The 24,706-nt window shown below is 42.1% G+C and overlaps 1 protein-coding gene across 6 annotated transcripts in view; it reads left to right on the top strand.

Annotated features, from left to right (window-relative positions):
- The first annotated feature begins 6,820 nt into the window (after positions 1-6,820).
- Positions 6,821-24,706, top strand: part of REPS1 (RALBP1 associated Eps domain containing 1) — a 37,463-nt gene continuing 19,577 nt past the window's right edge. For 2 of the 6 annotated variants that reach the window (XM_081855152.1, XM_081855149.1), the window contains exons 1-6: positions 6,825-7,326; positions 15,424-15,547; positions 17,514-17,710; positions 18,912-19,053; positions 23,421-23,548; positions 24,032-24,194. In XM_081855152.1, coding sequence (XP_081711278.1) covers positions 7,174-7,326; positions 15,424-15,547; positions 17,514-17,710; positions 18,912-19,053; positions 23,421-23,548; positions 24,032-24,194 — 907 coding nt within the window. In that variant the 5' untranslated portion in view covers positions 6,825-7,173. Of the gene's footprint in view, positions 7,327-15,423; positions 15,548-17,513; positions 17,711-18,911; positions 19,054-23,420; positions 23,549-24,031; positions 24,195-24,706 lie in introns of all 6 variants that reach the window. The other 4 variants (XM_081855153.1, XM_081855150.1, XM_081855151.1 and 1 more) reach the window with 4 other exon arrangements.

Genomic DNA, 24,706 nt, shown 5'->3' with positions numbered 1-24,706 from the left:
GCCCACAGAAAGGAACAGAAGCTCTCTTGGGAGAGGGAGAGAGAGAGAGAGAGAAGGTGGGGGGGGGGGAGAGAGAGAGAAACAGGTACAGAAGCCCTGTCCTCTGTTGTTAGTGTTGCGTGGGCAGACTCCATACCTGCGGGATCTGTTTTGGCCCCGCCAGAACCTGGAGATGCCCCAACCTGATTCAAAAGAATTTAAAGAATTGTAAGCCCAGGAATTCATTTTGAATACCAGAACTGAACTACGTCCACAGTCCTTCCACTCCTGCTTAACCTAGAGAGAGAGAGAATATATATATTTTCTCTATATAGTGTAAGGCAGGGGGAACTCATCTTGTTGCTGCCATCGTTAAACTGGTGGGAATCACATAGAGATCTACCAGTTGATCCAGATCTGCCTTCTGCCCAATGTAAAAGAGGGGATTTCAGCAGAAATGCTTCTTCTACATAACTGTTCAGCGCACAGTTTTCCTCTGGCCACTCTGCTTCTAAAATGGGCTTTGGTACAGGATTCACTTCTGCAGAGTTCTCCTGGGGAAAGGGTTTATGGAGTTTTCACAAGTGATGTGTAGACCTACTTTACGTAAGGTGGGGAACCATCGATCCTTCAGATGTTACTGAACTACAACTGCGTTAGCCCCAGTAAGCATGGTCAGTGGCCAGGGATGATGGGAGCTGTAGTTCAGCAACATGGGAGGGGGTGTTGGCAAATGTTCTCCACACTTGAGATAACGGCCGGTTTGCACCTGTATGTTCATTATATGCTACGTCAGCATCAGTCAATGGTTTACATGTACAAATAAAGAACTTTATAGATCCAAAAATCATCAACAGCCTGGTGGAGTAGCCCCCCTCCCACTGTGGTGTAGTGTGGTGTAGTGGTTAAGAGTGGTAGTCTCGTAACCTGGGGAACCGGGTTTGCGTCTCCGCTCCTCCACATGCAGCTGCTGGCTGACCTTGGGCTAGTCACACTTCTCTGAAGTCTCTCAGCCCCACTCACCTCACAGAGTGTTTGTTGTGGGGGAGGAAGGGAAAGGGGAATGTTAGCCGCTTTGAGACTCCTTAAAGGGAGTGAAAGGCAGGATATCAAATCCAAACTCCCCATCTTCTTCTTCTTCTTCTTCTTCTTCTTCTTTCCCAGGGCAGGGGTTCCAACTTGAATAAAATATTGGAGCGATAGATAGGCCCCACCCTGCATAACTGATCACATGATGTGGTGTGCACACACTATTTGAATGGCAATGCTCATCAGCTTTGGGGAGGGGACCCGGCCCCTCAAATATTTTATGGAAGGTGAAGACCCCTTGGGACTTCCGGGTTAGTGCCATCGTTTAATGGCGGATTCCCTCCGAGCTCCGGAGGGAATCGGCTCCGCAGGATCGGGTCTTGCCCGCGGCAGCGACGCGGGGACCCTCAAAAATCACAGGCGCGGATGCCTGTGAACCTGGTGACTCGGCGGGCACCATTTGCGCCCCCAAACCGCGAAGGAGCCTTTTTAAAGGCTTCTGAACGGAGACGGGGTGCGGCGCAGTGCTGTGAGTCCACTGCTCCTTCTGCGGAGCGAAGCCGCAAGCCATTGACGGAGAGCGCTGACTTTTTCCTTGGAACAATTGGACTCTAAACTAAAAACCCGTGAGTAACATGGAATTTGGAATTTAAAGAAAAAAATTATTTTGAATCAGGAACGAGCGGGGAAGGGTTAAAAAGGAAGTCCGCCCCCCCCTATGTAGACCCCTTGGGTCCCAGGAGTTAGCTCCTATGTCCAGCGACTTCAGAAGTTACTGTGTGCTCTGAGAGAAGGTAGAAGTGTGGAAGCCCAGACCAGGAAGGCTGTGCCATCAGCTCTTGAAGTTGGCCTGAGAATATTTTGTACTATTTGTTTATTCTAAAAGTTTCAATTGTAATTATGATATTTTAAATTAGTGATGCATGCCACCCCAATCTCTGAGCAGTGTGGGATTCCAAGGGTTTGGTTTCCTTGGAATGAGGGACAGCAGAGACTGTGGTGTCTTTCTGATATATGATTTATTTACACATATATGCAACCTGAGCCTATGGTGGAGGGGCTCACAGCATTAACAACCTAGAAGGTCTTGCTTCTCCTGTAGTCACAGCCTTGGATTCAAGCAGAAATCAAGCATGGCTGTCACTTGATGGATTCTGACAGTAGCCTGCTTTTAACCCAGCTCTAGCTCACACACAATTTGGTTTTTGTCTTTCTCACTATCAGTCAGGTAGGGGAGAGGTCCCTTCCATTCGCAAATTCTTTTCTTATACCATTGACCAATACTTAGGGCCATTACCTCACCAAGAAATCCGTCTGGTTTCATCAACAATGGAATCCCCCAAACTCACAACATCTTAGGTGCCTTAGAAGAAAGGCAACAAATAGATAAATTAACTCAGGCAGACTTTTGATATTGTCTCAGCTACAATACTTTTCAAAAGGCTATTCCCAGGTTCAGCTATGACTTGTCAGTTGCCGGACCTTCCTGTGGCAACAGGCAAGTTATTGTCATCCAGAGGAGGAAAAAACTTAAACACATTGCAGAGTTCCCAAAAATAGGCCAGAGGCAATTGTACTTCATCCAGCAGAGCTTTACTGCTACTGAAGGCAAATGAGCATAATGGTCACAGATCCAATACATTCAGGATTGGCACAGTCCATAAGAAATCCAGTTGCAGCAGACTTAACCTTAACCTTAACAACTTATAACAAGACTAAACCTTAACACCATAGCATACAGAACAGAACACCACACTAGAACAGATAGAAAGAGAAAGTTAAACCCAGGCTTCTTCTGGCCGTATTTTTATAGTTAGCATGACCTTGACAGAAAGAGATAAGAGAACCAGTTTAAATCAGCTGAAGCTATAACCCAAACAATAACCCAAACATCAAGAACTTTCTGTCACACTGAGAAGCTTCCAAAACCCTCTTGAATTAATAAAAATAATAGTAGTAGTAGTAGTAGTAGTAGTAGTAATAATAATAATAATAATAATAATAATAATAATAATTTATACCCCGCCCATATGGCTGGGCTTCCCCAGCCACTTTGGGCAGCTTCCAACAAAATATTAAAATACAGTAATCCATCAAACATTAAAAGCTTCCCTAAACAGGGCTGCAGAATAGGAAATATCTCTACACATCAGATCAATACTTTCTGTACTAAGAAATGCAAACTGACAGTTATAGCCCACTTAAATTCTAAATGCAGTTGAGACTAACCATGAACTCCTATGTAAGTCAATTCAGAAGTAAGCTCCATTGAGTTCAATTAGACTTACTCCCAAGTAAGAGGGTATGGCATTGCCACCTAAGCCCCACTGATCTCAGGACTACTGATTAGACATCCCTAGGACTGCATTGGAAGTGTGTTTTCTGTAGCTCATTCTTCATCATATCACTTAAAAGTTCTTAGCCAGTTTCCCTCCTCTTCTGTTTGGCCAAAATAGTACATTTAGGATCAGGGAGAAGTGGAGGGAGGCCTTTGGGCTGACTCTTAACAGCTTTCAGTCTACAGAGAAACATACAGTGGTACCTTGGGTTACAGACTCTGCTAACCCAGAAATAGTACCTCGGGTTAAGAACTTTGCTTCAGGATGAGGACAGAAATCGCGCAGCGGCAGCAGAAGGCCCCATTAGCTAAAGTGGTACCTCAGGGTAAGAACAGTTTCAAGTTAAGAACGGACCTCCTGAAGAAATTGAGTCCTTAACCTGAGGTACCACTGTACATGTCCGAGTGAAGGATTTACACTATCATAGTTTCTTCTCCTAACATTCAAGCATGCAGGTTGGAGGAGTGATAGGGTCCACAAAAGTCTCTGTCATGTGATGATTCTTGACACATAGATTGGCTCTAAAAACACCTAGCTTAACTAACTAGCATTCAGCATCTTCCCCAGTCCAAACTCCTCTCTCATTTTTCATCTCACCTGCTTTGCCTTATTCTGAGCATGCCAGGCAAAGCAGCCTACTCAGTTTCAGAAAAAGCCACGTGTTGTTGACTGCCCATCCAAACGTGATCAAAGTGCCTTCCTTTCTTTTTTATTTGACCAGTGAAGGATCTTTGGTGCCTGAAGTGTGAGTCATCATTTTCAAGTTTATATTATATATTACCATTGCATTTGGGGAATGGAGTATAGGGGTGGGGGTGACTCTATCTCCGGGTTTAGATAGCTTTCTCTGTTTACTTACTCAGACTTAGTATAAGGCAGCTTCCTATGTTCTTTTGCAGAGCTCTTTGTACTGCAGCATAGTAATGAATGGCCTTTCTAATTCTTTATTTCTACATTCTGCAGGATTAGATCAGGACAGTAAAAGAGATGAAATGCTGTGATCCCTTTTAACAAGACTTGCAAACTGACAGCCCAAAAGGCAGATATCACCCCCAAAACACATTTAACATCTTTGCTCAGTTTCATTTGTAAGAAAAATAGGCAATGAATCTCCATATGCATTTTAGGGCCAATCTGCTGCTTGAAGATACAGTGGTGCCTCTACTTACGGACGCGATCCGTCCCGGGGTGCTCTTCGCACCCCGAAAAGTCCCTAAGTAGAGCGCTGCTTCTGCACGTGTTACAATAGAGCACTCCTGCGCATGCACGAAGCATGCAGACTGGGTTTGCCGCATTCATAACCTGAAAAAAATGCAACATGAAGCAAACACAACTCGAGGTATGACTGTATATGTTTTAAGGAAGCATATACCCCCTCCTTCATTCCTTCCATGTCCTCATGCCATCAAAGTGCAGGGGCTTCATAGTTATAAAGCCTTGATCATAGGTTGTGGTAAGTTGGTTTGTTCTGGAACAATATAATGTCTGGACAATATAATGGCTGCCTGGAATATAGCAGCTGGACTCCCTTGGGAGGAAAGGCAGGATATAAATTTAATAAATAAATCTGCCTTGTAGAAAGAGATGTAGCTTTTAGTATTCTGTACACACTTACATAGGAGGAAGCCTCACTGAACACAACAGAACTTACTTCCAAGGAAATATGTACAGTGGTACCTCGGGTTACGTACTTAATTCATTCTGGAGGTCCGTTCTTAACCTGAAACTGTTCTTAACCTGAAGCACCACATTAGCTAATGGGGCCTCCTGCTGCCGCCGTGCCGCCAGAGCATGATTTCTGTTCTCACCCTGAAGCAAAGTTCTTAACCCGAGGTAATATTTCTGGGTTATTTCTGTAATCTGAAGCGTATGTAACCTGAAGCGTATGTAACCCGAGGTACCACTGTATATGATTGTGCTGTCAGAAGTTTATGTTAAACAGAAATAAATAGGGAGAAACACTGTAACAGTGTCTAACTAAATGAAGCTACACGGTATGGCTAACAGTTTTTAGTTTCTCTCTCACACATCAAACCTCACTGTGAAGGAAGTTTGCAGTGCATTTTCCAGAAAACAGTAGTTAGAAGTCAACAAGAAAGTTTCTCCCACAACCCAATGCAACATTTACACTTTGGCTGCAATAAATGGCTGGAGGAAAATATTTCACAAGACTCCAAGAGGGCTTCCACCTATGTATGTTATTTACAATGGGTTATATGGGCGGAGGTTTTGCTTAAAACAGGAGCACAAATCCTAAATGATAGGGTCTAGACATGGATGTAGCCAAGGGGGACCAGGGGGGCAGGTGCCCCCCTAAATTAAGTACCGTAAATCAATAAAAATAATTAACTGAGGTTCTGGCCCCCCAACATAAACCCTGGCTATGCACATGGGTCTAGACCAGGGGTCAGCAAACTTTTTCAGCAGGGGGCCAGTCCACTGTCCCTCAGACCTTGTGGGGGGCTGGACTATATATATTTGGGGGGGGGGAATGAACAAATTCCTATGCCCCACAAATACCCAGAGATGCATTTTAAATAAAAGCATACATTCTACTCATGTAAAAACATGCTGATTCCCAGACCACCCGTGGGCCAGAGTTAGAAGGCAATTGGGCTGGATCTGGCCCCAGGGCCTTTGTTTGCCTACCCATGGTCTAGACGAGAACAATAATACAGTAGCTTCTAAATCTGCATGTTGTTTCCCCAAATGTAAATAGGAGCCAACTAGTATTAAAAGGGCGGCATTGGGGATTTTGAGTTCACTGCAGTGGAATTCATGAAAGGCAATTCCTAAGTGACAATCCAGAAAAAACAAACAGAAACGAATTTGCGTTTTGTTTTCCCCAAGTGTGAACCAGGGCCAAACAGAATTTAAAGGGAGGGGGCGGGAATTTGAGTTCGCTGGGGACAAATTCACAAGGGGCAGGAATTTCCTCCACACTTTAGATGTTCAAAGGATGCGCAGGTCACAGGCTTGCAAATAAGCTCCATTCCCGCACTTTGCTCTGCTCTCTTCGCTTCAAAAATCACCAGGGCTCCAGCGCTGCTTCCGCCTATCAAACGGCGCGGCGGCAAAAAAAAAACACCGGCCCTTATCGGTGCCAGGGAAAGTGGAAAGAGGCTGCAGTTGTCCCTCCACACCGCCAGGTGGGGGTGGGGAGAGAGAAACGCAGGAGATGATTTATCAGCAAGTTGGGGGGGGAACCATGCGTGACACACTACGCGCGTCAGCCTATTTTCGCATCCGGGTCCTACGGGCGGCTTCTGAAGGCGTTTCCTCCCCCCTCCCTTTTTTTTTCAGGAACAGAGTTAAGTCGGGGCTGTAGCTGCGCGCGAGTTCCGCCAGGCCGAGAGGGCGTGGCTACGTCCAAGGAGAGACGTCCGTAAAACTTTTTTTTATCGGGAGTGTCACACACACACACACACGCGCGCGCGCGCACACCCACCCACCCACCCCTTCCCTTCTTCTTCCTCCCTTTCGAACGCCACGCCCCCTTCCCCCTGGTGTCGCGGCGCTTCCTCCGCCTTCCCCTCCCCAACTCCTTTAAGGATCTCCGCGAGATCAACAAGCAACAGCTGAGGCGGCGCGCGCGCAAGCGAGAGAGAGAGCGCACGCGCCCCCCTCTCTTTCCTTCCGCCCCCTCCCGACCCCTCCCCCTCCCGGCCGTTTCCTCACGGAGCCGCCGCCGTCGCCAGCGGTGGCTCCCGCGCGTGCGAGCGCGGCCCCGCGTCCGTCCGTTTGTTTCCCCTGCCGTCCGTCGTCCGTCCCTCCGCCCCGCCCAGTGGCAGGATCGATTCCCGGGGCCGGGCCGGGCTGGCGTAAGATGGAGGGTCTGACGCTGAGCGAGACCGAGCAGCGCTACTACTGCGACCTCTTCTCGTACTGCGACACCGAGAGCACCAAGAAAGTGGCGTCCAACGGGAGGGTCCTCGAGCTCTTCCGCGCCGCGCAGCTGCCCAGCGAGGTGGTCCTGCAGGTAAAGCCGCCGCCGTTGCCGCCTCTCCCTCCCGAGACCCCCTCGATCCCAGGGGCAGCAGGCTCCGGACTCAAGGGGGCGGCGAGGGGGGTGGGTGGGGGTGGAGAACGAGGTACGTGCCCAGCTCCCCCCACACCACCGACACGCTCCGTCCCTCACCCTTCCCACGTTCCCACGCCCACCCTGGGCCCCCTACTCGGGGGTGGCTGCGGAGGATTTCCTGCCCCGCGATGGGTTGAGCTGAGGCTATTGGCTATGGTGGAATACGAGGGAATATTTTTTTTAAAAAAAACACCAAGGGGCATACAGAAAAACGTGGTGGTGGGGGGGCTTTGATAGACTCTGGCACCCCCGGATGCAGGGGATGTTCCCCTTGGAGTATTCCTTATTTCATTTATTGCAATGCATAGCATAGTTATGTACATAACACAGTGTATCCAAGAGGTTTTTTGTCAGTGTGTGTGTGTGTGTGTGTATACATATGTATACATATGTGTCTGTATGTATATGTGTGTGTGTGTGTGTGTGTATATATATATATCCCATATTTTAAAATAGCAACGGGGAAAATGAGTGGTAAAACTTGTAAAGTGCAAAGTATGTAATTGCTGCTTGGTTTGTTCTTGGGGAATTTAGATTCCTGCACTGCAGTGGGTGGACTAGATGGCCCTTGCGGTCCCTTCCAGCTCTACAATCCTAGGTAGTTTGGGGACTGCACAGGAAACAACCTTGTTTGTACATCTTGGGAGGAAGTATTGAAGTGACCCTGGCCTGAAGAAAGTATGGAAATTTGCTTTTACGTATATGTGCTACTAGGTCAATTTAATATTATTACTGTACTGCCCAATTTGGACAACACTAATTTTGTTGTATCAGTTCTCTGAACTGCAGAGCCTTGACACTTTGCTGTTGTGAAATTAAGTTTAGTGCAGCAGTTCTGTTTCCTGTTTTCTAGGAGCTTCCCTGATGGCCCAAAGAACTATGTGGTTCATGCTGAGCTATAGTTGCTTCTTATTTTCACTTATGTGACTGATTCACTTTAATGACTTGGACCAGAGTGCTCAGTTGCAATAGCCGCTGTGGTGTCATGGTTAGAGGGTTGGACTATGGCCTATGAGCCCAGGGTTTGAACCCACCTGGCCCTGAAGCTCACAGGGTGACCTTGGGCCAGCCACTGTCTTTCAGCCTAACCTATCTCACACAGTTGTTAGGATAAAATGTGGAGGGAAAAGCCATGTACACCAACTTGAGCTCCTTAAAAGAAAGGATGACGTAGGAAATAAATAATAAGAATCATAATGTAAGTTATTGGGGTAGTCCATGACTCACATAAGTGTCCAGACACAGAAATGTTGACTTCGTTACCATGCTAATATTAGACCCTAAATTGCAACAAGCAGGTTATTCTAAGACACTGGCCCTTCTCAAATGTTTCAGTTTGTCATTAATTTGCAATACACATGTTAACAGGCATTTAGTAAAGTTCTTTAAAATGTATAGATTTAAAATGTGTGCATGTAGTGGCAGGGTTCTCATGAGGAATACTGAGTTCTAGCTGGGAAGTAATGGCTGTGTTACATTGTTTGAGTATCGTTAAGTCTGCCCTGTGTATTACAAAGCTGTTGGCAAACGCACATACAGAGAAGCTATCATGTTTGGAGTGCTTCAGCTTGTAAAATATGGAGAAGGCCTTGAAGCTTGACGTAATTGGAGTTCATCTAATAGATAACTTATCTGGCAAACTATTGCCTGTTTGTCTCTGGACACAGATGCTATGTCCAAAGGGAGTCAGTCTTTAGTTACAGTTGAATGAGACCCACAACTACTATAGTCTGCAAAATGAGTACACTTGTGTATAATCTTCGTATAAAGCACTTCACGTTCATTAGGAGCATTAAGTGCTTTGCTGTCTGGCTAAAAACAATATGCTGGAGGTGGAATTAAAAATCTTTATATTATTAAAACTAGCAGCACCCACTTGGCATGTTCATCACTGTTCTTTATAAGCTTTCATTTGTCAGTGTCTTGAAATGGCAATTGTCAACATGGTCTATGGAGAGGTTTTACTAGAATAACTGCTTTAGATCATACTGCTAACACCATCTCCTATTTTCCTGATAATGATAAAACTGTTCACCCAGTGCTCCCAGCTGCCACACTGCTCTATGGAGCCTTAAATGTTAATATTTCTGTGATGCACTACCCGTACATTAGAGAATCTTGGTCTGGATATACATAAAAGAAATTAATGGGTCCATAGCAGATGTAACTCCATGCTGTACATCTTACAACACAATCCTGAGCATGTTTACTAGAAAGAAAATTCCACTGACATAAATAGGTCTTATTTCAAAGCATGTGTACATAGGATTGCAGTCTTGGCAAAACTGACGACTTTAAGGTCTCTATGTCAGATTAAACTTGGTTTCCAGTATCTGGCCAAGTATCCCTGTATCTCTCCTTTCTCTTGTTTAAAAATAATAATACAAGGAATAGCTAACATGGAATACTAGAAACATCCTATCAGTTTAACCATGTGTACAAGAAAGTAACTACTTTACAATGTATACATATATATGAACATTCTTGTATTAGAGCTGTGCATTTACAGCAAAACTTACACTGCCATCAATTTCACACAGTGTATATGCAGCTTAAAACCTGTTGTAAAAGGTCATATGTGCAGTGACCCTTAAAAGTGTGTGGAGGGTAATAACCTTGTCTTATAGGAAACAGAAGTGGAACATCATAGGATGATTTGTGTGCCCAGCAACAAGATTGCATCAGCAGTTGTACTAGTTTTAAGTCAAGACATTCTGGTTCAGCCTCTCTGCATTCTGGTGTATGTTGTGAAGCTCATCTGAGTAGAATAGCAAATTAAACAGCTAATATCCAACTGCCCCACCAATTTTAGCAGGCCCAAGTGCTGCCTTAGTGATTCTAACTGTGAGGATCCGTGTCTTAACTTAGCTGGCTGATAACTTTAGTCTCTCTGTATTTCTCTATATTTTTCTCTGAATAACAAATGCTGTTTTACATTTTGCTGTTAAATTCATGTGTGATGATGTTCCATTGTTTGTATTTTTGTTGTTGGTTAAGCTATTTTAAATGTTAAGTGATTTTAAAATGCTGTTAAATAAATAAGCAAAATGTTCAGTTATCTGTCAGGATCAAGCTCCAAAGGAGGAAGCCCGTTATCAGTAAAAATGTAAATCAAGTTACATTGAGAGACAATTGGTGCAGAGCAGCATAAGAGTAAGTAGAATAATCTAGGAAAACTTTGGCCATGATTCTGTTTCAACAGGAGTTGTAGGAAGATAGTAGGTAAGGAAGTTAAGAAAATAAGAGGAATCCTGCTGGATCAGGCCAAAGGAGAGGTGATTAAAAACCTACTTAGGCTGCTACTCTGGGCTTTGATCAGGCAGTTGAGCACATTCCCATAGAGCGCAAGAGCTGGTTGTGTCTGCAATTCCTTGACATGTAACAGTGAATTGTAAATAATAGAAAAGAAATACCAAATACTATGTATATTTAAATGAGTACAAATAAGTTCTGAATTTCAGTAAGTTCAGTAAGCGAGCTCTTCCTTAATTTTTAACTTTTGAACCAGCTTATCTTTGACAGTATTTTTAGAAAACTATGTTACTTGTAGAAAGGTGGAATGCAGGTACATCTGGTGCAGCAAGTTTGTTTTGTTTTTAAAGGTGGGTCATGTTTAGCTGCTATTCATTGAACTGGAACGTTGATCCATATGTAAATGTATGTGGGTTATCTGCTATTGTAAGCAGTAGTTCAAGCATTATACTAATTCAAGCGACTCAAGCGTTTTTTAAAAGTCTAGAAAACATTTGCATTATAGAGGATGGCTGTTAGCATGCATGCTTTAACACACCTACAAAACAAAATCCAGAATGTGGAAAACCAAGTTGTCTCAAAGTTTATTCCCCTAAAGGAACTAGGATTACCATAACTAATGGACACTAGACCTGGGCAATTTTTCAATATATCGTTCAGAATCGGTTATGAAGTCCACATAACGATAACGGTTTCATAAAATGTTATCTGGCAAACACCACAATTTTGAGAAAACCGTGTAGGCAGCCAGGGCTTCTTAGTGCTTCCGCTGCCTCCTGCAGCAACTCACAAGAGCAGCTGTAGCAGTCACTATGTTTCTTTCCGCTGCCTCTGCAAAAGCAGGTAACTACAGTGGTACCTCGGGTTAAGAACTTAATTCGTTCTGGAGGTCCATTCTTAACCTGAAACTGTTCTTAGCCTGAGGTACCACTTTAGCTAATGGGGCCTTGCGCTGCCGCCGTGTAATTTCAGTTCTTATCTTGAAGCAGAGTTCTTAACCCGAGGTACCATTTCTGGGTTAGCGGAGTCTGTAACCTGAAATGTCTGCAACCACTATGTTACGAACGTAGCTGGGAAAGCAGCAGCCAGCCAGCAGCAGAAACTTAAAAGACTGGCCATTAGCTTCTGCTTGCTTAAAGTAGGCAAGTAGCCAGCTTGTCAGGCTGGTAGGTGTGATTTACAGAGATGTTGGTCTGAGATGGCTCAGGGCTTCTTACTGGGAGCTCCCTTTCCCATTTGCCCCTTCCCTACCCCCATGAAAGAAAAAACGGGGGTTATTTTCTTCAGCATAAGAACAAAAAATATTGTCCTGTTATTTAACTCTTTTTTTCTTTACTCCAGTCTTCCCTTCTGCCTGTGTATATGTGGGGGGGGGGATCGCTTCTCTCTCTCCTGCCTGTCCTCCTTCCTTTTGATAAAAAGGGAGAGGTTGGTGGGATGGGGCATTTTGGGGGGCTGGCTTCTGTGTCGTAATAGGGAGAAATAAAGGGGGGGAAGATTTAACAGTTGCTGCCTTATGCTGAAATGGGAGATTGGGTGGTTGTTGTGAGGTGAGAGTGATGGGGAGGGTGGGTGCTTGTCATTAAGCAGTGCAAGCAAATGCCTGTCTACTCAGAAGTAAGCCCTACTGAATTCAGTGGGGCTTATTCCCAGGAAAGTAGAAGTAGGTTTAGTTGAACTGAGTGGGGCTTGCTTACTCATGCATAGAATTGCAGTTGGCCCTCTGAGCAGAGGAGATGCAACTTGACATTAGTAAATTACATAAATTACTCTTAAATTAGTAGAAAACAGATTAAATTGTTAATCATATGCAAGTTTAATTAATATTTTTACTAAACCTACTACTTTTGTAAATTATAAATTTGCCCCTAAAACTGCATAGAACATTAATATATTCTTCAGAAATATTTCATGGTTTAGTTGAAGCATGCCATCATTGAGTTAATTTTCATATAATTATATATATCAAATTTATTTTTGTTGTTGTTGTTTTCTCATATTTGTATTCTCTGTGACTCACCACTGTATTTTGGATTGTACCATTTGGCATCCAAGCTCAAAACCAAAGTCTTGTTTGGATGCATTTTGGCTTGCCTGCTGATGAAAGTGATGGTTTCATCAGTATGTGGTGATTTAGACGTGTAACTTAGTAGCAGTTGCCAGGACATTACCATGTTCGCCTCTACGTAGCTCCATCTTATTTCAGATATCATGATATATTGGTATATCACAATGTTAGCTGGTGATATATTGCAATATTGAAAACCAGATATTGCCCAGCCCTAATGAACACCATAGATGGCACTTGTCATGCTTTATCTATGTCCTGCTGGGGTATTGCTAAGGCTGTCAAAATAATAGGGAAATGTACTGTAATACCTTTCACAGAACAACATGCTCATTGTGTTTGTAGAAAACTATGGGAGGTATCTAGTTGGTAGTGTATTGATAGAATGTATCCATCTGCAGAAGAAGGCACACACACACAGACACACACACAAATACCCTTCCAAAATGTGCTCCAGATGATAACTCTCACAGTGCAGCTTTCAGTCAGCAAATATTGGGGAAAGTTGTGACTGGTTGGTTGCTCATTCTCGATTGTTTCTCCTGTTAAATCCAATAAAACCAGAACCTACATATGTCCTTCCAGTGTTATTATACAAGTATACTTGCTCATAGCATCAGTAAAGATTTATATTGGTGCTAGTGCTAGTAGTAGAATAAAATTAGTTGTAGGTTTACAGTCATACCTTGGAAGTTGAATGGAATCCGTTCTGGAAGTCCTTCCAAAATGTTCGGAAACCAAAGTGTGTCTTCCGATTGGCTGCAGGAAGCTCCAATCGGAAGTTCGGCTTCCGAAAATCATTCATACACCAGAACACCCACTTCTGGAATTTGATCATTCGGGATCCAATTTGCTCGGGAGCCAAGGTAGACTGTATTTTAATTTACTGCTTATGGTTGGTAGAGAAGGCAGTATTCAGAGGTACAGTTATGGTTGTGGAACTTCTAGGATCCTAATGCTATTGCAGTTCTAGAGGGTGTGGTACACCGACCCATGAAAGTCTCAAAAAAGCCTTTATTTCAGGCCACAGCATACACTTAACTAATTTGCATGGTTACTGTTGCACCACAATAGCTTTGTGAAGTGTAAGTTTTAAAGTATAAGCTATAGTTTGTGTACGTGACAATGTAATAAAATACTGTTGTGCGTGTTGTCAAAAATACATCTTCCCATTTACCGTATTTTTCACCCTATAGGACACACTTTTTCCCCTCCAAAAATGAAGGGGAAATCTGGGTGCGTCCTATGGGGCGAATGCAGGCTTTCACTGAAGCTTGGAGAGCGAGAGGGGTCGGTGCGCACCGACTCCTCTTGCTCTCCAGGCTTCAGGAAGACATCCGCAGCCTAGGCAGCCCTGCGGGAGTTCCCGCAAGGATGTCTAGGCTGCGGATAGCAGCCTGCTTCCCGGAGCGTCGGGCGCCCTGAAAGCAGAGCGCCTGGCGCTTCGGGAACACATCCGCAGCCTAGGCAGCCCACACTGCGGATAGCAGCCTGCCGCCCGGCACGTGAAGAACCCTGAAGCAGAGCGCCCCTCGCGCCGGGCAGACATCAGCAGCGTGGGGAGCCCTGCAGGAGTTCCCCGCAGGGCTCCCCACGCTGCGGATAGCAGCCTGCTGCCCGGCGGGCGGGGCACCCTGAAGCAGAGCGCCCCTCGCGCCGGGCAGACATCAGCAGCGTGGGGAGCCCTGCAGGAGTTCCCCGCAGGGCTCCCCACACTGCGGATAGCAGCCTGCCGCCCGGCGGGCAAGCAGGGTGCCCTAAAGCAGAGTGCCCCTCGCGCCGGGCATACATCCGCAGTGTGGGGAGCCCTGCAGGAGTTCCCCGCAGGGCTCCCCACGCTGCGGATAGCAGCCTGCCGCCCGGCGGGCAGGCAGAGTGCCCTGAAGCAGAGCGCCCCTCGCGCCGGGCATACATCCGTTTCAATATTCCAGTGGGGCAGCTCAGCACTGAGAACACTCTACAGTATATAACTAATTTGAGTTGATGCTGAATTTTTAAGAGTCTCATCAAGCTACATTTGTCCCTAGCAAACATCATTATGCTGCATACAGACATACATTTAACATTGTAAATAAAAAATAACTCTTCCTCCCCCCATTTTTTAAAAAATAAAAGCAAATTGATTCTTAGTAGTTGAACTTTGCACAAGTCATACTTTGATTACAATTGGGTAGAGCAGTAAGATAAATTTGTTCTGAGGAGCAGTTATGGATTGCTGACCGAAACAAATATTCATATTGGTATCGGGATAGTGTCAGGAAGGAAAAAACAAGATTTAAGATGAATATGTGAACAAGGACATGAAAAGCTAGGTGTTCAGTTTAATGTAAATATTGGCCACAGATTGCAATTAAAATGCAATAATATAGTACATCAGATGTTTAATAAGGGAACTGGTATTTGTTATAGTGGGCAAGAGAGAGATCAACCAAAATTATTTGCCATTATAGCAAACATAGTGAAGGTATTGAGAATGAGACCAGTGAAATTGAAGTGAATCACTGTGCAGGAGAATGAGAACATTTTTTCCTACCATAGTTTAATAGAAAACTACTGCATTTATGATATTATAGCATAGTATTTATTGGCAAGCATATATAGAGTACAGTGAACTAATGTTTCTACTTCATCAAATTTATTATATTCATTTTGCTGGATGCTTCGGTTTTCTCTAGATCATGGAACTTTGTGGTGCAACAAGACTTGGATACTTTGGAAGAAGCCAATTCTACATTGCTTTGAAACTAGTTGCAGTGGCTCAGTCTGGGTTTCCACTGCGAATGGAAAGCTTGAATTCTGGTAAGCCTTGAAATAAGTATTGAAATATAATTGACTAGGTTATTAAAATATGGCTCTTGTCTGATACTTCTCTACCAGCATATACCACTGACATGATTCCTCTGATGTTTTCTTAAACATCTCTTCCTTTAAAGGAAGTTTCCTCTAATAAGAACTTTTCTTGCATGACTGTTTTTAATGCCGTTGCAAGCAGCTCTACTCCAAGGATAAAAAAATGATATTCCCAAAGTGGAAAAAACACCAATGTCCCAATTCATAGACAATTTTGTACTTTAAATGTCAGACTATATGCTTTCCTTTAAATAATAGTTAAGTTTTAAACCTATGGTTATATTCTAGGAGGTTTAGACTTCTGATTGAAAGTTAGAAATGAGAAGCTCTGAGATGGATGTCATCAGAAATTTCGGCCACTTAGGTCTGCCTATTATTTTCACTTGATCCAGTCTGCAGACTGTGTTAACTTAGTGTCTTTATGTCATGTGTAAAGGTAAAAATGAGATAAAGGAACTGAGGCAGAAATAAAGTAATGATGGCTGATGGCCTTTATACTCATTTTTTGTATCTGTTGGGACAGAAAAAATGAACTGGGTAATACCCAGGTTAGCACTCATAACACACTTTTACTGGTGTCAAAAATGTGGCTATTTACCAGAACAAAGAGCTTTGCGATAGGTAACGTGTACCAAGGGGCATTTCTGTTTCCTCAACAACAGGACTTAAGTCTGAGTAGCTAACTGCTTTTGAAACTTGAGAAGATGGCAAGAAGGTCTGCTATTTTAATAAGTTTTTTTTATAAAACCCCAGTTAGCGTAAACAAGCTCTTTTCTTTGCTTAGAATGATCTTTTTTAAATCCTCCTCATGAGGAATAGTATGCTTTTACAACTCTGTATCTGTTGTTTAGAGATGTAAGTCTTCTGCTTGTCAAACAGAGTTGGCGTTCCTCTCTTTGTTACTTCACAATTAAGTTATTATAGTATTTGATGTTGAGGTACCACATATTAATAGAAGCAGGTGCTCTTCTCTCTTAGAGAAGTTGCCCACCTTGAACCTCTTAGTGCATTTCGCCCATAGAACTTGAAGTGGTTTGGAGCTTGACATATATAAGATGAGCTGCAATTCAGAGCAGTACATAACTTTTATTTACTTCCTATTTCAGTAATTTTTAACTGACACTTGCTTTTCAGAACTTTCTCCACAACTGTTGTATGCTCTCATTCAGGTTGTATGCGCTCATTGCTTGGAGAGAGGTGAATTAAAGAGAAATATAAAAGGTTCCTGTGGGTGTTGAAAAATATCTGTCTATGAAATACTTAACATGCTAATGTCCATCTGTAGTCACTAAGGTGAAAAATTCAAGTTGGCTTCAAAGTTTGAGCTGTTAAATTCCTGTTCTGGCGAGAATTCTTTCTTCAACTGAATTGTCACAATCTTGATTGCAATTTTGAATTATTTGAATACTCTATTGGTTTTATATAGTTTTATATGGTTAATACAGGGATGGGTAATCTTTTTGTTTTCAGGGACCAAGCCTTTAGCTGGCCCCACCCCATAGGACAACTTTGACAAATGGGTGTGGCAAGCTACCTGTCAATCACACAACATTGTTATGTTGTCACATGATTGGCAGGTGGGTTACCCTGCCCACCTGTCAAAACCCTTTGCCACTTACAAAGCCTGCCATGCAATCAGAGCTTGAAAGAAAGGCTTGGAAATGCAGGAAAGCATTTTCCAACCTTTTAAAGATCGTTCCGGCAGAATAAGCACCTGTTTCTTCATCATTGTGTGATGGAGCAGCTCCTGTCAAAGTTAGTGCCTGCATAGAACAGACACTGGCTGTAGCAGGAACTGTTCCAGCTTGCAACAATCTTGATAGCAACTCTCAAGAAAATAATATTTTAATGGGGAATCAAAACATTTTGTAACTTAAGTGTCTTATAATAATCATGTGTGGTGTTGTTTTAACAGTCAAGGACCTCCCCCTGCCCAGATTTGTCATGTCAAAGAATGAGCAGGAACTGAGGCATTCATCGTTGTATTCTTCAGATCCTGATAACCCATCCTCCTATTCAGGTGCGATTCCTCCCCCACCAGGTAGAATACAAGTTAAAAAAGGCTCTGTGAGCCATGATGTCGTCCAGCAACGTCCAACGACAGATCAACAGGTAATGAAATATAAAGACTGACTAATTTTTTTAAGTACCCTTATTGTTTTTTATATTGTGGTTCTGTAATTATGTTAAAATACAAAGGGCAGTGCAAGTTTAGCAGTGATTTATTTGTTTTATAAATCTGGCTCTGAAAGCTTAGGGGAAGAACCTCCAGAACAGATTTAGGGTGTGTGCAGAGGGAGACAGAAGCCCCATTGTACAAATGAACCTCATTCTCCACGTTTGTACCCCATTTAGTGCTACGTTTAATTCTATCCCTGGTGCCAAACAGAATAGAATTACTTATTCTACCTTGTAACTTTGCGTGTAGCTCGAAAACTAAATTTGCTGCTACAGATTGTGTTGTCAAACTAGTCTTACAATTTTGGCTGCAGCTGATTTCACAAGCACACTAGTTTGAGTGTATTGCTCCCCCCCTTTATTTAAGAGAAATTACACTATATTGCTTCATACTATTGCAGTTAAGTTACAACTAAAGCTCCTTGAGAGGTCTTTGTTAGTGCTTTAGGTCTTTGTACATCTTTTTTTCTTTACATGATGCACCCATATTCTAGAAAAAAGCTAGGATAAGCCAGTGGCCACTGCATTATGGACCAATTGAAGTTTCCAAGTCATCTTCAAAGGCATCCCCACGTAGGGGATAAGAAACAACCTTGTAAGAGTGGCCTTCTTTGGATTCAGCCCTCTATCCTGTCAATTTTTTCCAGACACTTGCATGTAATTCTGTCTAGGTACTCTTATTTGGAGAGCGAGATGTGATTTCGTTACAATCTTCATGATCATTTTTATAACCAGTACTATACTACCAGTCTTTCCTCGGGTTGAAGTTGCTTCACGTTGAGCCTTTTCAGGTTGCACTCTGCGGTGACGGTTTCAAGCGGAAAGTGAAACCAGTGAATGATACAACTGGGTTCTGATAACATACCATGTAAAAATAAGTGGCAAAACCTAATATGGCTAAATTACAAGAACTGGGTATTCATGCTGTCCCTATTTATTTTCAAGATTCATTTGAATGCATGACAAGTTTTAATGTGCCCACTAAGTTTTATTATTTGCCTTGCCCTTGATCTTTTTGTTAGTATTAAAATCCCACCTGTTCTTAAGAAAGAATTTGTTCTTAAAGAAAGTGGTTTTTAGAAGATTGTTTTAGGTACATAGTATAACATTTTTAAAACTTCCTTTGTTTTATTAGGAGTCCACATCTCCCGTTGTTTCACCGCAGCAATCTCCACCAACCTCTCCACACACATGGAGGAAGCACAGCCGTCATCCCAGCGGAGGAAATAATGAGCGACCAGGGCCTTTTTGGGCTCCCTTTAGTGAAGCACAAGCAGGTATAAATAAATGTCTTGTGTTACACTTCAAGTGTTGCCTGAGATTGTGGATTTCTTAATATAGCCTAGTAGTGCCCCATGTATGAGGCAGGCCACTCTAGGGAGGTACAGACTTGAATCAGGGGGACAAAAGTAATCCTCTGGCCCACCTCAGTATGTCCTGATCAGTGACAAGAGCAGCTTCCTTTCATGCTAGTAAAAAGTCAACTAGGAATGTGCACCCTTGCCTTTTACCTACCATCTTGCCCCAGTACCACATCCTATCCTTTATTTTGGTCTAAAGAATCATTGGTACAATCCTGTTTTTTGAAAACTCTTAATTTCCATAAGATTTATCTTTGTGAGAATGCATCTGGCCCTGCAATATTATTTTGATCAGTTTTTGTTTGCTTTTGAGGGAGATACCTTAAGTGTTTCAGCTTCACACAAGACTGTTTTCTTTCTGGTCACTTGTGCACTAGAGGAGGCCCAAACATTTTATTGTGATAAGGAAATTCAGTAGTAAAAAGTTGCAAAGGCTTGTTAGACTATTTCAGGCAACAACAAGAAGGACATAAAATAGAATGTGTATTCTGTTTAATGGCGCTTCACATTAAAGCTTTGAACTGTGAATTTCATTGAAGAAGGCAATTTCAGGCTAACATTCTAAAGTTGGAATCTTAACCACATTTTTATAGCATCCAGTGCTGTAGGTCACACATGATCTGTTTGGAGGAGACAAGCCCTAAGCCCAACTTCCCATGACTTAGCAGCAGCAGGACCAGGGGAAGAGTGAAGCAGCCACAGTTTTTGCTCTGTGTATCCGCCTGCTTGCTCACTTGTGGTTAACGATAATTTAACTTAATGTTACATGCTAGATGTGCTTATATGAACACTATTTGGTTTAGATAGTGACCAGAGGAGTAAGAGAGATGTTAAAATAGAGTGTAAACACTATACTAAAAATAGCACACTATGTAGCGTTTTCAAAAATAGCTGAACCTTGAAAAAGAAAAGTAGCTAAGTGTTCAAAGCATTAGAAAATAAAGGGTATTTCAATAGACTTTTTAATGGAACCCAAATCAATAAAAGCTACTTCTTAGACTGTTTTATGATGTTGGACAATGTCAGGGAATATAGCACCACAGCCAGGAAGCACAAACTGACTAGCATCTAATGTGGTGAGCATCTTTGAGGAGGCCCAGAAGAAAACCAAACCTCCAAATAAAACTATTTTTGGTAGGCAGATACCAAGCAAGACCACGTACATTCTGCACTAAAAATAAATCTGCAACCTGCCTAAATTATGTACTGTTAGTAAGCAATTTTGTCTTATTTTGTGTATTTTTTGCACATTTTCTCTTTGCATTATTTTTATCCATATTTTCCTAGCCTGGGTATGGGCAAGTACATTGAAAACTTGCATCTAGCCTCCTAAAAAGCTCATTCTGTCACATTGTGTGCTTCCGAGTTTTCAGCAGATATTGCCCATACATTGTCGGGTCTAGCTTATGGGCTCAAGAGCTGCATTTTATTTTATTTTTTTTAAAAAGGAGGTTGAACCTCTGTGCTTAGTACTATGTTTCATTAAATTATGTCATACTTATATCCCTCATACTGCTTCCGTATTTGCCAACGTTAGTATAAACCTTGGAGGCTTGATCACAATTGTTTCTTGATTTCTGCTTGAGAGTCCAGCTCTCCTGTTCCAAAGTATCTTTGCTCAGTTTTCCAGTCTCTCTCTCTCTCTCTCTCTCTCTCTTTCCATGCCTCACTTTTTATTTCAATTAGTCCTAAGTCTTAGGCAAGACTACCTTGAACTCTGATAACTTTATGGACAAATTTAATAATCCAGCTTTTTGTTGTTGACTGCTGTAGGATAATGAGGTTTTTATTTCTGCCAGAAAGTGTATATAGTTTCAGTAATCAGTTGCTATTTGGTTGTACCGAGAAAGCCATAAGTAGCAGACAGTTGAGAACTGCAGCTTGCTTGTGCTCCTGTTCAAATTTGCATTGAATAATTGTTGGGTTGATTTCTTACGGCAGGATTCAACTAATGGGTCCCATCAGCGCAAACGCTGTGCAAGGACTCCTCCCTCACTTATCCCCTGAAATTGACTTGGCACGGGGGTCAGGAGAACCTCTGGAACAGCACACAGCGAGAGCAGAGCAGAGTGGGAGATTGTTTCACCTGGCAAGCCAATGCTTGCCCTGACAGAACAGTCGCCTTATTGCAACATTGAATTCCCCATTTTAGGGTGATTTATCATTTGTGACATTCAAATTAGACAGTTTGGCAACGTGTTATACAAATAATCTAGAAAGTACAAAGAAAGGTATTTAAGGCAGCCAGAACAAGGCTATAAAGCATTCTAATAAAGTGTTCCTTGTTGGAAATAGAACTTCTGGGGCATACTGGGGCATCAGTTGTTAACAGGGAACCAAAGGGCATTGCTCGTCTTGAGAGCTGGCAGTGAATCATGTCACCTCATCATTTGTCCATCGCTACTACTTCACCACTTGCTCCATCTGAACCGTCATTATTTCCATACTACTTAGATAAAAAGCCAGAGCTTTTTCAGGTGTGGGTGTGTTGGGGAATATTGTTTATACATAAACTACCCAGGCCCTACAGATCAGCTGTGGTGAAGAGAGAGAAAAGTTAGCAACAGCAGGGAAGCTGGACAGTAGTGACCATAAGGAAGACTACTGTTAGGCCATACTTGAAGTAGTAGGGGAAAAGGCTTTTTTCTGAAGAAGAAGTCTCCTTTGTCCAGTTAGCAGCTGTTGCTGCTTTGCTACAGACTAGATCACTGATAAACAGAGACGTTTTGAAAAGAATGGACAAGGTCAACTGTCAAATTTTGAGGTAGTGCTTTAGCTTTATTAAATACTTTAAACAATCTAATTACTTCAATCTAGCGAGTTCATTTTCAAAAAGGTGTTATCATTAAATAGTCCAGTCTACCTCCCCCCCGAAAAACTTCAGTAGAACAGGATTTACTTTTGTTAGATTTATTAATAGCACTCTTGTGATTTTAATAATAAAAACTGTTCCAATTCTTCCTGTTCTGGTTCTAAAGAGGAAAAGGAACTTCACATCTTTCCTTCCTCTACCAAAATAGACTCATATTTATTAAAGAGGGATTAATTTTCCTTTGCACTGAAAAGCGTGACCTTTCCTAGCAAAAGAATAGTAATCTGTAAGGTATTAATCGAGGAGAATTCTGCTTTTCAAAGCCTTTCCCCTATTAAAATAGTTTTGGTACTCTGTGTATAGTCCTGCTAAGTATATGCATGAGAATGCTAAACTTTTACTTGTGATACACAGAGATTTAAGTTCCTGATTTTTCGATATACTACAGTGAGTATTTGTCATCCTTTTCTGGGAAGCGCACAAGAATTCCAAAGTGCAGTGCTCTCTTAGTGTGGTAATGGCCTCCTGAATTAAGGAGCAGGCAACAATGCAGCATAGAACAAGAGGCAGACCATAGTCAGGTTCCAGCTCCAATCCAGAATTGTGAAAATCTACTTTAGAGGTCTTTTATTGCCTAAGCGGTATATGATATTTGTTATATAAAAATTTTCTGTGATATCCTGTAGATATTGGTCTGTTACAGGGCATCATAGCCACACCATGGTTTGACCATTAGAACCATGCCTTTTGCTCAGTTGCTCATTCCTCAAATGCTTGTGTCAAATTCCTTTCATCCTAGTGTGATGGCCAGTTTGTTGCATTCAGATCAGGCAAACAAGTTTGTCACATGGAGTAGTTTGTTTACTGAGTGAAAAGAAAACTGTCATTTGAACTGGTTTTCCAATCCTTCTTTGGAGATAAACTTTGGTTTGTGATAACCCTAATTTACCTAATTAAGTTGCAACTTCAATGGGTTACCATAAACCGGGGAGTAAGAAGGGTAATGGGAGCATTTATGCCTGATTCATTTCCCAGTTTACCAAGCCCTCGTTTGGCCTCATTGTCAGAATTAAATTATAGACCAGGGACCAAAGGGATGCATAGGTTCCTGCATGGACCTTGTTCTGGGCTGGGGAATTGTTTGTTTTCCTAGGTAAAGGTAAAACCAACCACAGGATGGTTAAGTTCAACCAAAGGCGACTATGGGGTGTGGCGCTCATCTCACTTCAGGCTGAGGGAGCCAGTGTTTGTCCACAGACAGCTTTCCGGGTACTGCTTCTGTCCCCTGTTTTTCTAGGAACAGCACCCCACTCACATTAGTATCCCTCAGTTTTAGGAACATTTTGCACTGTGGCACTGCATTGAATCTAGAATCATGTGATCTCACAGAATTTGTCCCATGGTTCCTGGTTATGACTTTTCTTGAATAGACTGTGTGGCAGTCTTGAAATTGAACTGTTTTGGTTTTCAGGCTCCTGTAATACTGGTGATCCCATGTGGTCTGGCCATTCACCACCACCGCACCAAGAAAACTGGGTCAGTTTTGCTGATAACACACCAACCAGTACTATTTTAGCCATGCATCCTGCTTCTGTCCAGGTGTGACATTTTATTGGTATTCTTTTGATTTGCTTCATTCCAATTAATGTCAGTCATTTTCATATTGTCACCAAAGATTCATGCCGTGACTCTAAATGTGAGTGTGTTTAAGATCAGTCTCTGATCTATTCTTCTTTACATAAAATAACATCTTTCACTGAAGATTCTTGATCAAGCAAACCTTTTAAGTTAACCTGCCAGCATATGCAAAACTAACTTTCAGCTTTTCTTTGTCCTTATAATTATTTTAAACTATTCTTTGCATAGTTTTCATAGCTTTGTGTTGCTTACATGAATGTTGCTACTTCTATCTTAAGTATATTTTCAAAATATTTTCTTTAGAATCCCATCTAACCAGCACAAACTGGAAGACTTCTAAAGCTACTTCAATAAATAACTTTCATTTCCTTTCTTAGGTCAATATACAAAATGGTAGGCTATTGATACATTTATATAATGCTGAAGAAAAATCTTTCCTTTCAGGACCAGACAACAGTCCGAACTGTAGCATCAGTTACTACAACAAATGAAATTCGTAGGCAATCAAGTAGTTATGATGATCCTTGGAAAATAACAGATGAACAAAGGCAATATTACATAAATCAGTTTAAAACCATTCAACCTGATCTAAACGGATATATTCCAGGTGAGTTCTTTTAAACACATAAGTTACAAGAGTACATATTTTAGTTTCCTACTAGTAAAGACACTGGGTTGATTTATAAGACTCTATAAGCAGAGTTGCATTCCTGGTTCTTGCTAATGGAAGGGAGAGGCAGGTTTTGTTGATTTCCCATGTGCCCTCCAAAATCTATTCTAGTGGGTCAAAAGATCCTCTGGAACAGTGAGGCAAGCAGTGTAAGGAATCCTCTAATTTATAGAATCCTCTGATTTATAAAAAGGAATCTTAGGCACCAACCTCATATTTTCTTGGATTTTATATACCATTTATATGCCATTATAGTTTCGTGATGAGTGCTACAATTATATTATTGCATACAGTATGATTCCAGATAATTTTTAAAACTAATGTTAGAAGATAGAAATCTCTTTAGAACCTCACTATTTTCAGTGTTTCTGCAATATACTTATATTTTTTTTGCTGCAATACACTTATAATCCTTCCAACTTATAATTTTAGAATCAAAGTTAAACGTC

Source organism: Podarcis erhardii (assembly GCF_964252035.2).
Source record: "Podarcis erhardii genome assembly, chromosome: 3".
Taxonomy (NCBI): Eukaryota; Metazoa; Chordata; class Lepidosauria; order Squamata; family Lacertidae; genus Podarcis; species Podarcis erhardii.
Note: the sequence above shows the minus strand (reverse complement) of the source record. Positions and strands in the feature narration are given on the sequence as shown.